The sequence below is a fragment of the Ostrea edulis genome, chromosome 5 (genome assembly GCF_947568905.1).
Source record: "Ostrea edulis chromosome 5, xbOstEdul1.1, whole genome shotgun sequence".
Taxonomy (NCBI): Eukaryota; Metazoa; Mollusca; class Bivalvia; order Ostreida; family Ostreidae; genus Ostrea; species Ostrea edulis.
The window spans coordinates 77,542,396-77,557,164 of NC_079168.1; the positions used below are offsets into that span (position 1 = coordinate 77,542,396).

The 14,769-nt window shown below is 34.1% G+C and overlaps 1 protein-coding gene and 1 long non-coding RNA gene across 5 annotated transcripts; one reads left to right on the forward strand and one right to left on the reverse strand.

Annotated features, from left to right (window-relative positions):
• Positions 1–1,074: 1,074 nt before the first annotated feature.
• Positions 1,075–5,611, reverse strand: LOC125650820 (uncharacterized). 2 transcript variants are annotated; one of them, XR_008803287.1, is made up of 4 exons: positions 5,475–5,611; positions 2,911–3,098; positions 1,392–1,465; positions 1,075–1,269 (listed from the first exon to the last, which is right to left on the reverse strand). It is a non-coding gene; the product is annotated as an uncharacterized LOC125650820 (long non-coding RNA). The 2 variants fall into 2 exon arrangements; XR_008803286.1 differs by having other exon boundaries at positions 1,075–1,465.
• Positions 5,612–10,156: 4,545 nt separating this feature from the next.
• LOC125650815 (glycine N-acyltransferase-like protein 3) lies at positions 10,157–14,237 on the forward strand. 3 transcript variants are annotated; one of them, XM_048879350.2, is made up of 6 exons: positions 10,157–11,083; positions 11,281–11,369; positions 11,542–11,646; positions 12,154–12,271; positions 12,641–12,761; positions 12,909–14,237. In XM_048879350.2, exons 2-6 carry the CDS (start codon positions 11,289–11,291, stop codon positions 13,321–13,323), a joined length of 840 nt encoding a protein of 279 aa, XP_048735307.2. In that variant the 5' UTR covers positions 10,157–11,083; positions 11,281–11,288; the 3' UTR covers positions 13,324–14,237. The 3 variants fall into 3 exon arrangements, with proteins under 3 accessions (XP_048735307.2, XP_048735309.2, XP_048735308.2); XM_048879352.2 differs by having other exon boundaries at positions 11,317–11,369; XM_048879351.2 differs by having other exon boundaries at positions 10,157–11,369.
• Positions 14,238–14,769: the final 532 nt, after the last annotated feature.

Sequence of the window (14,769 nt, forward strand, 5' to 3'; positions counted from 1 at the left end):
TTGTCATTTATTAGACGAAAAACTGATGACCCTGTTGCTATTCATTTCTATACGGATTCTCATAGTATTGACGATTATTCTATGATAGGAATAGAAAAACTTTACAAAGATGACATTTATCGTCGCTTTAGAGAAAATTTATGGAAGAAAAAATTGAATATTGATGTACCACACGGAATAAACAAAAGGGAACATTTTCGTCTTTAATAATTAATGTCTTGTATTCAAAGAACGTGTTATAATAACTGATTATAACAATATTGATGTACTTACTGTAATGTTTCTTGTTTGTATTAACTTAGGCTAGAAGTTGACTGTTTTGTGAACATACGTTTCTAAAATTCTGTTACATTACTTACCAAATATTTAATTGTACGCATAGTCATATTTTAGGATGTGTCCACGAGGCCGGTTAGTATTGTTAATTTCATTATTAAACTCTTACCTTCCTCAAATGTTTTTCGCGCAATATCAGCTTTGACGTTGCTTTTCAATTTTATAATACTTACTGTGACGTCATAGTACATTCGTGTATGTAGTCTTGAGTTACGTTGCTATGAGAGATAGACACGACTGAGGAAGACCGGTGACACGGTCGAAATATTTCTACAAAGTGTTTAGAGTTTTTATATATATATATATATATATATATATATATATAAAACTTTATATAAAGCACAGAAAATCTCATTTTATTTGGATACCCACTTCCGCCCCTACCCGGGGTTGAACTCACGACCTGCGGAACCAGATCACCTAGCAGCATGTAACCAGCGCGTTAGACCGTTCGATCATCTAGGCAGGTCAAAAAACTTGCTTTCGATGACAATGGATAACTTGCCACGCTGTCACATGCTACACGGTCATTGAGAATGCTCCATTGCTGGAGACATCATTATTTACTGAAATTTACTATTTGTCTAAAGGGGGTGTGGAACTGATATCAGAGCAATGAAAAAATTCCTAAAGTGATTAAAGTAAATAGCATTAATTTTAATTTAACAGAAAAAGTCAGTTTTAGATAGGTCTGTGAGTTTGTTTCCATGGCAACCATCATCAAACATATCTTTGCCGGAGACATCATATTCAAAACCTGTAGAGAATCCGGAAGTGTATGACTGACATCAGAATAATTAAAAAATAAAATTGAAATGGATAGCATTATATTTATTTTATCAGAAAAAGATATTTTTGATAGAGGTCCGTGAGTTCGTTTCCATGGTAACCATCATCAAACATATCCTTGCTGGAGACATCATGTTCAAAAACCTGTAAAAAAAAATGGTAGCGTATGACTGACATCAGAATAATTAAAAAATTCTAAAATTGAGTGAAATGGGTACCATTATACTTATTTTACCAAAAAAAATACCCCAACTGTTTTGACATACATGTTGGTCCGTGAGTTCATTTTCATGGTAACAATCGTCAAACATATCCATACTGGAGACATCATATTCAAAACCTGTAAAAAACAGAAGTGTATGGTTGACATCAGAATAATAAAAAAAAATTCCAAAAATTAAATGAAATGGATAGCATTATATATATTTACTATCAAATAAATATATATCTTAAATATAATAAATATTTATATCTAACTATTGCTTTATGAAGGAGCTTTCTAAAGATTTTTTCCCTATGCAAGGTGAAGATAACGAACAGTGATCAATCTCATAACTCCTACAAGAATACAAAATAGATAGTTGGGCAAACACGGACCCCTGGACACACCAGAGGTGGGATCAGGTGCCTAGGAGGAGTAAGCATCCTCAGATATAAAACTTTGATCCCCTATTGTGGCCCCATCCTACCCCCAGGAGTCATGGTTTCAACAAACTTTAATCTGCACCATGTCAGGAATCTGCCATGAAAATTTGAACTTTCCTTGCCCAGCAGTTTCTGAGAAGATTTTTAATTCACCCCTCCCTATTTTTTTTATCATCTCCCCTTTAAAGGCAGCATGACCCTTCATTTGAACAAACTTGAATCCCCTTCACACACGTGCAGACAAAATGACTATCGCTTAGTTTTGTGTTTGAATACCACACTTTTCCATGTTTCTTTTCTTTGGGCACATTGTTCAGTTACTGACACTATGTATTGGAACAAGGTGTCTATTAAAAGAATCAATAGATTATATAGTTGTGTGTGTATATACATAAAATAAGATATAAAATTGTAATTAAGTATGTGTCCCTATGATAAATATTATTAAGCAATAAATAAACAATATTAAATTTTACAATGAATATCGTATGTATTCAAGAATATTACATTAGAGGTTATTTTGTATTCAGGGACCTGTACAAAAACATTTATAAGTATAGATTTGGTAATAAGTTTTCTGGTTATTGGGTCAATGGTATAGGTAACATACAGAATTTGACCCATGGTTGTTGAGTATCCACCATGTTTAGGGGCGAGATCAAAAGATCAACGTCGGGAAAAATTTTTAAATTCAAATAGCTAGGGGAAGGGGAGTAAAAACTCATATAGGTTTTCGTCATCCGACATTGATTTTACTTTAATGGAAAAAAGACAAGTTGCTGTTAAAAACCACATAATAATATATTACATTTTAATTTTAATTTGTGAATAAACAGTAGTAAAAGTATAACAAAATATTATTGATACTCATATGTTTTTACTTGTTAATCGATTAGTTTCAACATTCAAAATCTCTAGATTTTGAAAGAGGAGTGGGGCTGTGATTTCGTGAAAACTATGTGAATTTAGTTTTTTGTCAGACATTGAACTTTTGATTTCACCATCGCCCCTTAACATGTTAAATGATTTAAGAATTCCTCTCAAAACTTAAAGGTACACTTACATCAAATATTTGATGCGTGTCATTTAGTATTAGGACTAACAGATTGATAGGTGCTATTAAACCTAGATACATTGTACCTTAATGATAGTCGACAGTCCATAAGTCTGGATATCTACAGCATGAGTGAACTGAAATGGCATGTCCCAGTTTAGACGGGCCTTTAGAGCATATGCCAACACCCTTAATTCAACAACTCTTCTCCCATGTCTCCAGTTATTAGTGGATCTCACCATCTGTTCCGCCACAACCTCTTCATGGTCAACATCTGCAATATTAGGGTCGATACACGTACCTATCCAATCATTATATATGTACACTACCCATCATAAATAAGTATACAAAAAAGCTTTTTACACATTTTGGCATGAAATATATTCAATATAATGAAAAAGAGCCGAATTAATTCACTAAGTATAACTTTTAATTAAGCTCAATAGAATAATTAGTTAAAGGTACAAATTCAATATATGTGAAACAATAATGGAATTTCAATATTTTGGTATAGTCTGTTCAATTGTGATTGATTTATTACAGTTGAAAAATCAAAGGGTCTTATAAAAGTCACTATATTCACATCAAATAATATGTATTAGTAAATAATTCGAAATGGTTTCAAGTTAGAGTTTACATAATATCTCTTATTTAGAGAATTCAAAAATTCAGAAAATCAAGTATTTTGATAAAAAAGAACCCATAAGGATATGAAAAGTTAAAAGCCTACCATTTTATATTTATTTGCATCAAAAGATCTGTATATATGATGTAACCCATGTTTCTTTTATGCACAAGCAACTTATTTTGGTGAGTGTATCCATGTATTTATTCATGGTCAGGGCAGTATATATATGTATGTATGTATGCATTGAAAAAAGGTAGACTTTCTTGCAAAATTATGCATATAACAAGAAAGTACATATTTATCATATTACCATGCTTATCATTTTATTCATTTTAGGAATTGGGCAATCTTTAATTTGCATATAAATTTAAGAACAAGCACAATATGACGTAATGATATCAAATGCCTTGCAGCAAAATTACCCAGTTAGCTTGACAATTCCCAAATATTGTTTACATGAAATAGATAGGACAATTGTATTTTACTCCCATATGGTATGGGTAACAAAAAAGGTGAATACAACTAGATTTCATCATTGGATCTGTCTACATGGTCTAGCTGACATTTGATATTTGACACTTCGGCCCAAAGAAACTAGATAACACATTAGGTGAAAAGAAAACTAATAATGTTAAATAAATTTTTTTTAATGAAGCGTCTTGGTAAAAAAAATTATTTAGTGTTGTAGTTAGAGTCATAGTGTTGAAATTGTTGGGATGAATTTAAAGACTTGGCAGAAAATACTTAGCGTCCATCTTCTTGCATGATCGAAAAAGGCCATGATTACTTTACGATTTTATTGTAATAAGCTATCAATTAGTGTATTACTATTCCCTTGCAATAAAATTACTTTATTTGTTACTTGGAGGGGGGGGGTGGTATATTTGAATTACAGAACTGAAAAACAATACTGATAAATCAATGAACCTCAGCTATTTACATGAAGTGTTAATATTGGGGCCTAAGAAAGTTGAGTGACAATTGATATTCTTTTTATTGTTCTCACATTCATGCTGGCATAAAATTGCAGCATACTGCCATGAATGAGTCAACATTCACATTTTACGCTGGGCCTACAACTCATTGAAAAATAACCTTTGTTTAAATAATCATTCTAAACTCATCTTTATTCTAACTTTTATGAAATCTAAAACATTTATCACAAATCATTTGATCTGGACCTAAATTCTATTCATGATTTCAAAACCTTTTACCAACATTAGTTGGAGAAAACATGCATGATTAATGAAATTTATCATTCCATTTCCTTATATATTCCTTTGTAAGACTGGAACAGAATCATATAATATATGTATGGCTGCAACAGAAAAAGAAATAAGACACTGAAACGAGATATTTGTGCTGTTAATGGTGTAAAAGTTACTATGAATTGAATCTTGAAAAGTGGATGAAAATGATTTTAAAAAGTGGTTGTATTCAAAACGGATTATATAGTAAAATAAATAAAAGTTGACCCATTTATGGCATTATGCTGTATGTTGCACAAAGTGAAAATAAATCAAAGCATGTCAATGGGTTTGTATAATTTGTATGTGGTGGTAGATTTTTATAGTGTCCTGTCTCTTTTTTCTGTACTGCAAACATCAACTAAGGGGAAAAAAAATCTTACTCATCAATTTATGTAAAATCCAAGATCCGTCACTGATCTATTGTGTATATCTTAGCTTTATATAACCCCTCCCCCTAAAAGATATTGAAATTTATAGAGATGTATAACAAAACTTGACAAATACTTTAACATATTCATACTCAGACGCTTGTATCATACACTTTGTAGGTTACGCTAAATAATTTGGCTTGGTCTAGATCTACAAAGTCTATGAACAATCAGCTGACATTGACAATTTAATAAGCGCCGATGAATTCATACCCTATTTCAATATTGTTTTCAAGCATCGATTTTCATGTAATTTCTGCACTTGAACAATTTGTTTTCTTCTTATTTAACGTACGTGCGTATTCGGCATTAATTTATTAACATGTTAACAATGATTGACAAACCTGAACAGATGCCATGCGTCTGCGATTACGGATACAGATGATCCGATGTCTAGTGTCTTGGTGAGGCAGCTTTCAGTCGTCTTCTTTGAGCCAAAGAAACCGTGCTGTAATTCTGGATCGCTTTAGGTGACTGAAATCCGCGTTTTCATTCCAATGTGTCAAAAGTTTCACGATGTTTACATTGCCGAAAATTAATTGAAGTCGTAAAATTTACGCAGTTTGTTTTTATTTCGAATCTGATAATATTTTTGTCATAGTTTATGTAAAATATATCTATAAAATTAATTGCATTGAAGATATTATCTAACATGTACTCAGAATCACACAGGAGGTGCGAACGACATAGGATTTATTTACGTCATTCGGAGTTGCACGGTAATTTCAAAATCGTCAGTCCCGTACAGCCTTAATAGTGTATTGTTATCTCCGTGCTTTATATAAAATATTTCAAATGCAATGTATATCAAGTATGATCCTCTTAAATTTACGTTAAATAACTGTATCCAATTTCCATTCTCATTGACCGTGTAGCCTGTGACAGCGTGGCGAGAATTCCATCGTCATCGAAAACAAGATTTTTTTCACTTGCCTAGATGGTTGAGCGATCTAGCGTGCTGGTTACATGCTGCCAGGAGATTTGATTTCGCAGGTTGTGAGTTCAACCCTGGGTAGGTGCGGAAGTGGGTATCCAAATAAAGTGAAATTTTCTGTGCTTTATATTAAATATTTCTTCACTTAGGGAAGTTGTGTTCATTTAAGAGTCCATTGCTATTTCCGTGCTTTATATATATATATATATATATATATATATATATATAGGAGGATGGATGGTTGTGGATGTGTTCTGTAGCTGTCTGATTTGCACCTAATTCAGCACGATTGTCATCAAATGTAGTAAAAGAATTCCAAATCTTACTGAGATATTTTCGTCATTAGCTTGGGCCCGCAGATTACTCCATTAAAACAATGGACAAATTCAAATGCCAAACAGTTCCAATTGAGAAAATTAGATACACTATTTAGACATCTGGAAAGAGGCAGTATGATTTGATCACACCGATATGAAGATTAAAACATGTATTTATCCATTACATTGTAAGTTCTGACGGTGGACACGTGAAATAAAATCACGGCCCAACTTCTACAGTTCTATCTATTCAACTTTTTGTACTCAATTGTAATTTATTAAATTGATATGAAACCCTAGTACAATTGACATTCAGTATTGTCAAAGTCACGATTTCCAGCGTCAGTTGGGGTTACAATATCTGTACAGATCGGTAAAGTTAGCTACTGGTACATGTAACCAGCTACTTGTAACTGACTACTACAAAAGCGAAAAGTTGGCTACTAGTAGCTAGCTATTTGAACAAGGAAAAGTTACCTGTTTGTAGCTATTTACTAGTAGTCTGATAATTAAATAAGAAAAGTTAGCTACTAGTAGACAGTTATTACAAGATATAAAGGCTATGATTACTGATTACCAGCATCCAGATAAAGGTTACTGAGTTTGAATATGATTATCTATCAGGTTTATTTCTAAAAATGTCGAGGAGTCGGATGAAGTTCAAAACTTGATGCTCAATTTTCCCCAATAGACTAACTTTGCAATGCAAGATACGAATAAACTTAACCAGCTCAGTCTTTCCTTTGAAAAAAGATACGGATTCAATTCAGACCTTCATTCATTTGAAAAGACGTTAATTTTGAGATATCAGGTACTTTTACATTTTGACTCGAGATACATGTACCATGAAATGTCAACATCTGTGTGAATGCCATCAAGACCTCTGTGTTAGATATCTGACGAATTTACGACTAAACATATCACAACGAGTAATATTGGGTATATCAATACGCAATTTCCGAGTTGACCAATAGTTCTTTCCCTTTGTGGAACTCATATGCACAGTGAGACGCAAAATATACTTTCGTCCACAGGTGGTGGGTACAAATGCTTATCGCTGCCTTGATATATTGCCTAAAGGCCGATTATCAGACACCATGCAACCACCCAAACTGTAGGGACACACACTATTAGTAAGTTAATGAATATTTAATGATAAAATGGCTCAAACAAAAATCGATAATCGCCATTTTTCTTTGATTAAAGTATCACTCATGCTGAGGAGGAAATAAAATAACAATTTCATATTTAATTTAATGGCCTAATTCAAACAAATATTATTCTTTATATGGTCAGTTAAATGTATACCAACAGCTGATGTAAACAAAATTTACGCTTTCATAACTTTTATCTACATTTACAGAGTTAGTTATACATTTTGATTGAATGTACCATCAGATTTCAAGGTTTTCATGCTAACTTTAGAGATCTCTGTTTGTATTACGATATCTGACGAATTTACAAATAAACATATGACGAGGAGTAAGATAGGTTTTTTTTTAATTTAGTCTGATATGATATCAATTTTCAGATACACGTATCACGCTTAGAGAAGTCGGCTACTTCTACCTTTTGATTCAAGGTACACATGTTATCAAATAAAATTCTTATTTTGTATGGATAATGAGTCATTAGTGGTGGTTGTGAATAAGAAGTCCTTATGAAGTTAATCCGTTTATTTGTTGTAGATTGTATATTGCACATATTCTATTTAGAGCAGTTCGCATGCTCAATAGAGTTAACATTATTGCTGATTAAATTTCTCGCCAAAAGTGACGCCGTTTCAGGTAGGCTGCCCTTATTCACAGACATCACCATGCATGATACCAACCACAAATCATACGCTCATCTCTAGCTTGAAGTAAACAAGTTTTTGGCAGCAGCTTTCTCCAAAAAATGATGTAACCCATATCAAATGGGCCTAAAACCTATTGTAATTCTTGTCTGCTCTAATGTTTAAATACCTCATAGCCACTCTGAGTTAATTGTCAGATTTGTTGGCCATTTGTCATTAAGAGGTCTTACCTATGCAATACTTGACAGCAATCTCTTACACTGGTAAACTTTAAGGTCTCAAAGATCCAATCGTTCAATTCCTGGTGCAATTTTTTTTTACTGTGCTTAAAACCCAAGTCTCCTAGTACAGATGGAAGGCTACCAATCACTAAGACAATTTTAGGTGAAATAATTTCAGTTCTCCTCAGTGTTTATTCAAATTAAAATGAGACAACATTGTTTTCGTCAGCTTTCTCTATCGCATTTTATGGTGTCTTTAAAACAGGAGAACTTGCATTTTCAGACAAGTCTTCAGAAAAAGTTCTTATGATCAATGATGTTCAAGTTGATGAAAATAGCTCCTTGCTATACCTTCAATCGTCATTTTAAAGCTGACCAGTGTGACAAAGGCAATTTTCTGCAGATGCACAGTACAGGTGATCTGACATGCCCAATGACAAAGCTGCAAAGTTATTGAAAAATCAGACCCAACCTAACAGGGCCCATTCTGTCATTTTGCAAGCAGCTCTCTGTCAAAATATAAGTTTACCTATGTACTGTCCAGATCAATTTCTGCATTTACCTTGCATGTTAAGGGCTACAAGTACCACTCTTCGTATTGGAGCAACTGCTGAACTAACGCTAAAGGGATTCACTCCGAGTTATCCAATCATCTATGGAAGATATATTTCAATTGTCTTAAGACATAAATTCAATTCCAAAATTTTGATAAATCAAAGTTGTCATCCAGCTCTCCAAGTTGTATAGTTGTTTGGGTCATCTATCATCAAAAGGGCTTTTACGCAGGTAATGACTAGATCTGCTTGGTGTGATTTAAATTTACAAATATTAAATATTTCAATATGGTGACAAGGTTACAATGTCTTAGAGTTCAAAAGTGCAATAGCAAAGTTAAGGATGCTTAAAAGAGTAGCTCCTACCCATAATACTATCATTGTGCGTTGTGGTGGTAATGATGTTGGAAAATAATCAGTCAGGAAATAAAAACTTGCTATGAAATAAGTAAAACAAACTGGGAGGGGGTCATTCAAATCATGTCAAATTTCGTGCTTGGGACGGGGTTCATCTCTCTAAACTGGGTAACGAATTTTTCTTAGTACGACAGATAACAGGAGACAATTCTATCTACCACAGTAAACAGTCATCACAGTAAACAGTCATCACAGTACACAGTCATCACAGTACACAGTCATCACAATAAACAGTCATCACATTAAACATTCATCACAGTAAACATTCATCACAGTAAACAGTCATCACAGTAATCATTTATCATTGGTAGGGTGTGAAAGGGCTCGGCTATTTCACAACGCTCATGACCCATATCAGTCAGTGGCAGAGTCCCCATGCATAAATGCTATGATAAAGCATTTATGGATGGGGTCTTGTGGCGAACTGGATGCCATACATCAATTTAACTCTAATTGGCTATTTGTCTGTTTTGGACCACTGGCTCACCCAGGCTCACAGTTGGATATCACGTAAATGTTTCGACACTTGATTTATTTTCCCTTTACCTCTGCACTTTGCAAGATCATGAACATTTAAAACTATTGTTACATTGGACCTTCTATTTTTTGACCATGACTTCTGCATCTCCCAGGGTCAAGGTCACATAAAGTTATGATGATTTTGTATTGAAATATTGGATGTTGTTGAGATTGTGTTGCTGAGCCTACCCGTTGTTTTGGAGTCCCGAACTTGTTTGTATTATCACCCGTGCCCATTAACCACAAATAAATGTAACCAATGATTTGTTTTATTTTTTATTGCACTTATACGAGATATTTTCTATTATATCAAATCTTTTAACTATACGCATGGGTAAAGTTACGCGCTTCTTACGTGACCGTGTGATTAGTATAAATTTCCCCACGTGTTAATAACCACTTTCACAGTATGATTGGACCACAAAGACATTAAGATTAAATGATGTATTTCTCTATCACATTGTAAAGACTGCCGCCGGTGTACACGTGAAATAACAGAGTCTTCCATATGCCCAAGTTCTACAGTTTGCTCAACCGAAATGTTTGAAATCCGAAATAACAATAAACTTGCTAGAACTATTAATAAGTTATTAGATAACGAGTACCGTTTTCAGAAATAGGTACAACTTTATCCTGAGATATTGTAGTATAGCTAAATATATCGGGGGTTTTCAGAAACAGGCTATAACTCTATATTACCTGTGTATTTTAATACAAAGCAACGGTCAGATTACTGACCCTGTGAGCAATATATGAGCACTGGTCATCCGAGTATCCGAGGCACCCTGCAACCAGTTGTAACACAGACCCCGGCCAGAGACGACGATCAGAGACGAGTCCTACAACTCTAGACTACGTACAGTTGTAACACAGACCCCGGCCAGAGACGACGTTCAGAGACGAGTCCTACAACTCTAGACTACGTACAGTTGTAACACAGACCCCGGCCAGAGACGACGTTCAGAGACGAGTCCTACAACTCTAGACTACGTACAGTTGTAACACAGACCCCGGCCAGAGACGACGTTCAGAGACGAGTCCTACAACTCTAGACTACGTACAGTTGTAACACAGACCCCGGCCAGAGACGACGTTCAGAGACGAGTCCTACAACTCTAGACTACGTACAGTTGTAACACAGACCCCGGCCAGAGACGACGTTCAGAGACGAGTCCTACAACTCTAGACTACGTACGGTGAGTCCCTTAGGATTTTCCTGAGCACTTAACTGCACTGTGCATGCATTTAAGATATTGTACACTCCACTACAATATCAGAATTATGCATGTCACGTAAGACAAGTAAAATGGAATACTAAGTAAGGTATTTATATCAACCATTTTGATACTGATGAGTAGCCCAAATAGAGGTCGTTCTAAATATTAACATACAGTGTAAAAAATGGCGGTACATGAGCTGAACTCAACAGATTATGCCACTATGGAAAAGGAACTAGAGAAAGAACTGCCTCTCTCCATCTGTGTAAGTATTTCTGTTTTGGACGTTTGAATTTCGCTTCACTTCACATGACACCTATAACTATCAATATTGAAATCCTATTCTGTCGGTATTGAAAACTTCTATTTGACGCAAACCATGTCTTGATGTTTTATGGTAGACGTGTATATTGTTTAATCTTTATTTAATTGTAAAGGTGTTTAATCATTTCAAATTGCTGAGGAGGGGTTTGTTGACTGATAAAGCAGTTCTCGTAGATAGTTGGCCAAATTTCTCTGCAGTTGTCATCGTGGATAGCAAGGCAAGGTTTGAATATGTAATCATCTCGTGGTGCAGATAACAAACATCCATCTCATAACTTCTGATAGTTACAGTCTATTTGTACTAAAAACAAATTCCTTATCTAGGTCTCATGCGTCGATTAATATCACGTAAAAATGTATTACACAACATAGGTAAAAACCGAAGAATAGTACATCCTCGTCCGAAATCATTGTAATATATAGATATAAAGGCACTTGTATTTGCGAGTTTTATAACTCTGAAATAGTCAAGCTAAAAGAAATTAGAGCTGTTGTCTGATCAATAGCTTTGTAACTTCACAGACACCTGATCCCACCTCTGGTATATCCAGGGTCCGTGTTTGCACAACTCTATATTTTGTATTGCTCATAAGAGTTATGAGATTGATCACTGTTCGTTATATTCACCTTACATCTATCAAATACCTCAGTTTTGCCTTTGGAACACAGCTATAGCGTGTCTTTTAGTTATATTCTAATGAACGTGTACTGGACATTTTTTATAGAGGAAGAAAACTCTCCCATACGCAGTGGCTTTCTGCAAACAACCAAACTTCTATCAATCTCTTGAGATCTTACTACGACATGCTTTTGGAGTGCTGGCATCACCTTTATTCATTGTTGGTAACGATATCTCTTTTGATTATACACATGATTGCTATATAATTCCTGAACAGTAGCTATTACAGTAGAACAACATTGGAATAAGGCATTCAATACTATATTTTGAACAAGTGATTATTGTTAATAATTATTTCATAGAAACTGGTTGATGTAAAAAAAAAAAAACAACAACAACAAAAAAACACATCGCCAATAAAGAGACCATACTGCATATAACATTGATAAAAACTTGTCTATAAGATTTATGAAAAAATTCAGGATTGTCACTCATAAAACAACTACAATATATACTAAGTCTAGCTTCTAGATATCTAATCAATAATATACTAGATGTAAATAAATCTTAATTCTCTGGTATTTAATTTGCAGGCTGTACAAGTGCCGTGATGGATGCCTTGGTTAACAGTTTCAGAGATGTAGAAACCTCTCCTGTTAAAAGAAGAATTGATGGAGTTATTTTTACACTTCCTCCTGACAAAATAGTTCCTTTGTAAGTACAATGTACAGTTTAGAAAAGTAAGACATTGTATACATTAGTTATCCGTCACCTGGACTTAGTGTAGCGTGAGTTTATAGGATTTATCATACTAATCAATCCTTGTATTTACTTGTTCCTGATTTTTAAAATTGTTTTCAGAGAAACTCCAGATGGATTCAGAATCACCAAATTAAAACAATCTCAGGTAGAAAATGTTCACAACTCCTGGGAATATAAAGAAAATTATGACCGATATGCAGACCTGAGGTATCGGATAAGGTATCTTATCTCTAATTTCCACAATGTCTGTATCGAAACCGAGGATGGACGTCCTGTTGCCTGGGAACTTCAACAAGAATATGGCGGGATAGGGATGTTGTACGTGGAACCTGAGTACAGAAGAGCAAATCTAGGAAGCGTTGTCACGAGGACACTCGCCGGAAAACTGGTTAAAGACGGTCAATCAGTGTTTGCTTTTGCTGAAGACACCAACGAGACATCAATTAATTTCCACAAGAAAAATGGTTACGTACTTCTGCCTTTCAAACCTTCAATTGCAATCTACAATTTGTAGCATTGAAAAGCACATTTTACTCGCAGAATATCTACAAAGGACACATATTGAGACCTTAATAAAACGAGTGCTGAGTGTTATGGGTCAGAGTTACCCTTAATAAAATAGCAGCAGAATTTACTAACAAAAAGCAATTAAAAATTATTAAGACTTACTCAAAATAAGGATTGAAAGAAAATTGTAACAATTGCAAAATATTAACTTCCGGTAGTTGAACAATAAATATGAAAAATCCGTGCCGAACTGAATAAATAGTTAATTCCCAAAATCCTGGTTCAAAGTTATAAATAATCCAAATGCATAGAAAGTGTATAACCAGAGCTTTTTCTAATCAGGGGATTTTTATCATAAGATTTTCAGTGTGTTTATAATAAGAATGAATTTTCTATAATAATCTTAAAAGACAATGATGCAACCATTATAGCATATTTCTTCTAAAAGTAACATGAGCTCTAAAACAATCTAGGTCACAGGTGTCAATCGAGTGCAAGCAGTGCACAACAATAAATATACACCCAAGTCTAGAACAATTTAGGTCGCAAATCTAAATTGAGTACAAGTAGTACATAATACCCCATTAAATAATTTAAATAATTTGAATGACTTTGAAAACTTAAATTCTCTAAAACACATATACATATACACAGGGATGCTTACTCCTCATATACACCTGATCCCACCTCTGGTGTGTCCAGGTGTCCGTGTTTGCCCGACTATCTATTTTGTATTACTCATAGGAGTTATGAGATTGATCACTATTCGTTATCTTCACCTTTCATGTACATGAATCAAAGCAACAACAAAACATACTCATGACACTCTTGATGAAGCATATGCTATAACATTTGCCTTTGATATGTTTGATATCAATATCATACTCATGTAATAATAAACTCTATCTTGTGAGTCTTTGATTCTTGTTTGAAATTTTGTAAGTTTCTATGACAAAAATATGAAACAACTCTATCTGCATTCTCACTATGTTCTTGAAACAAAGCATCACCGATTCCTACATCTCTAGCATTTACAGTAAGCTTAAATTGCTTAGAAAAATCTGGAGCTGACAGAACTGGACTACTCATGAGAACAGATTTTATTCTACAAAATTATTCGTCGCAGTCCTTTGTCCAGAATTTTCTGTGAAAGCCTGTTATGCCAAAAAATCTCATTAACTCTTTCTTCTTTGTAGGAATCCGGAACTTTACAATATTTTCCACTTAAGGGGGCCGAATAGTTATTTCTGCCCTACCGATTTTTATTAAATTTGTATCATTGATGAATTGTACTTTCAACATTTTATTAAGAAAATAAAAATTACGTTTAACCGTACAGTATTGTGTAGGGGTCGACTTAAAGTATCGATACCTTTATTATGGGACCTAATGGGATTTTCTCCTACAATAAGAACTTTTTAATATTTTTCATATGTTTGCCCTAGCGTTTTCA